General features: G+C 40.2%; 1 protein-coding gene across 1 annotated transcript; it reads left to right on the plus strand.

The window, feature by feature from the left end:
• Positions 1-691: 691 nt before the first annotated feature.
• Positions 692-944, plus strand: SARC_17248 (hypothetical protein; the record flags this gene model as incomplete). Its single annotated transcript, XM_014288655.1, has 1 exon — positions 692-944. A coding segment is annotated over one exon (253 nt), but the record flags the coding sequence as incomplete, so codon positions are not given.
• Positions 945-978: the final 34 nt, after the last annotated feature.

The raw sequence follows: 978 nt of genomic DNA on the forward strand, positions 1-978 counted from the left end.
GGTTGGTGGGTGGGTGGTGTTATATATATATATATATATATATATATACCACAATCTCGTACTTCTCACACTACTATTCCTCACCCGAACTGCCCCAGACACTCTAATCCCCCTTCGCTTCCCTCCAAATGCCACAGATGTACAATGACTTGGGTATTAATGTGACGTACATCTGCCACAACGAAACCCACGAGCTCAAAGCGGGCGACGACAGATTCTTGAATGATGTATGTGTGAGTGTTCCCAATTAGGTTATGTACTTAACCATTACGGATCTTCCGTGGGTTTTAGGGTTTAGGGTTCTAGTGCGTTTGGCGCCAAGAGACCGATCTCTGATACTAACAGCACAGAACAGATAGGGATGGTATATATATCTGTGTATATAATAGTACATATAGAACTGTTTATATAGTACTATATAGCTGCTATATAGCTACGAGATAACTACTATATAACTGTGTATATGATACTACACATGTCATTTCCATTCGGGAACGATGCTTTATTCATACTACGCACGTGTATGTGTACGTACAGGGGCTCTGCAAACACTCACACACATATTTGTAGTCAAACGTAAGTATGTCTACAAATATATATATATATATGTACATATACTTGCGTATGCTTTCTGATATGCGTGTGTACATAAAACTCTAAATTAATCTCCAACCTTTGTCATTCCTTGCAGGTCTTGAGAGAACATCCCGATTCTAATCCCGATATGAAATCAGAGTCCAAATCCAATTTCAACCCTGATTTGGGAACCAAATCGGGATTGGGAACCAATACGATGTCCAAAAAGATATCAATGGACGATGCAATCGACCTGATTGTGGAAGGATTTGCACCAATTGCGGATGTGCCTGTCACTCGTGTGGGCATTTGGCAGTACACTCTCGTGCCATTGGATGAATTGGAGAGAACCACAGCAGACAGTGATGGTAAAATGCATATGCATTCCTTTTTAATTATATT

Source organism: Sphaeroforma arctica (assembly GCF_001186125.1).
Source record: "Sphaeroforma arctica JP610 unplaced genomic scaffold supercont1.10154, whole genome shotgun sequence".
Lineage (NCBI taxonomy): Eukaryota > Ichthyosporea > Ichthyophonida > Sphaeroforma > Sphaeroforma arctica.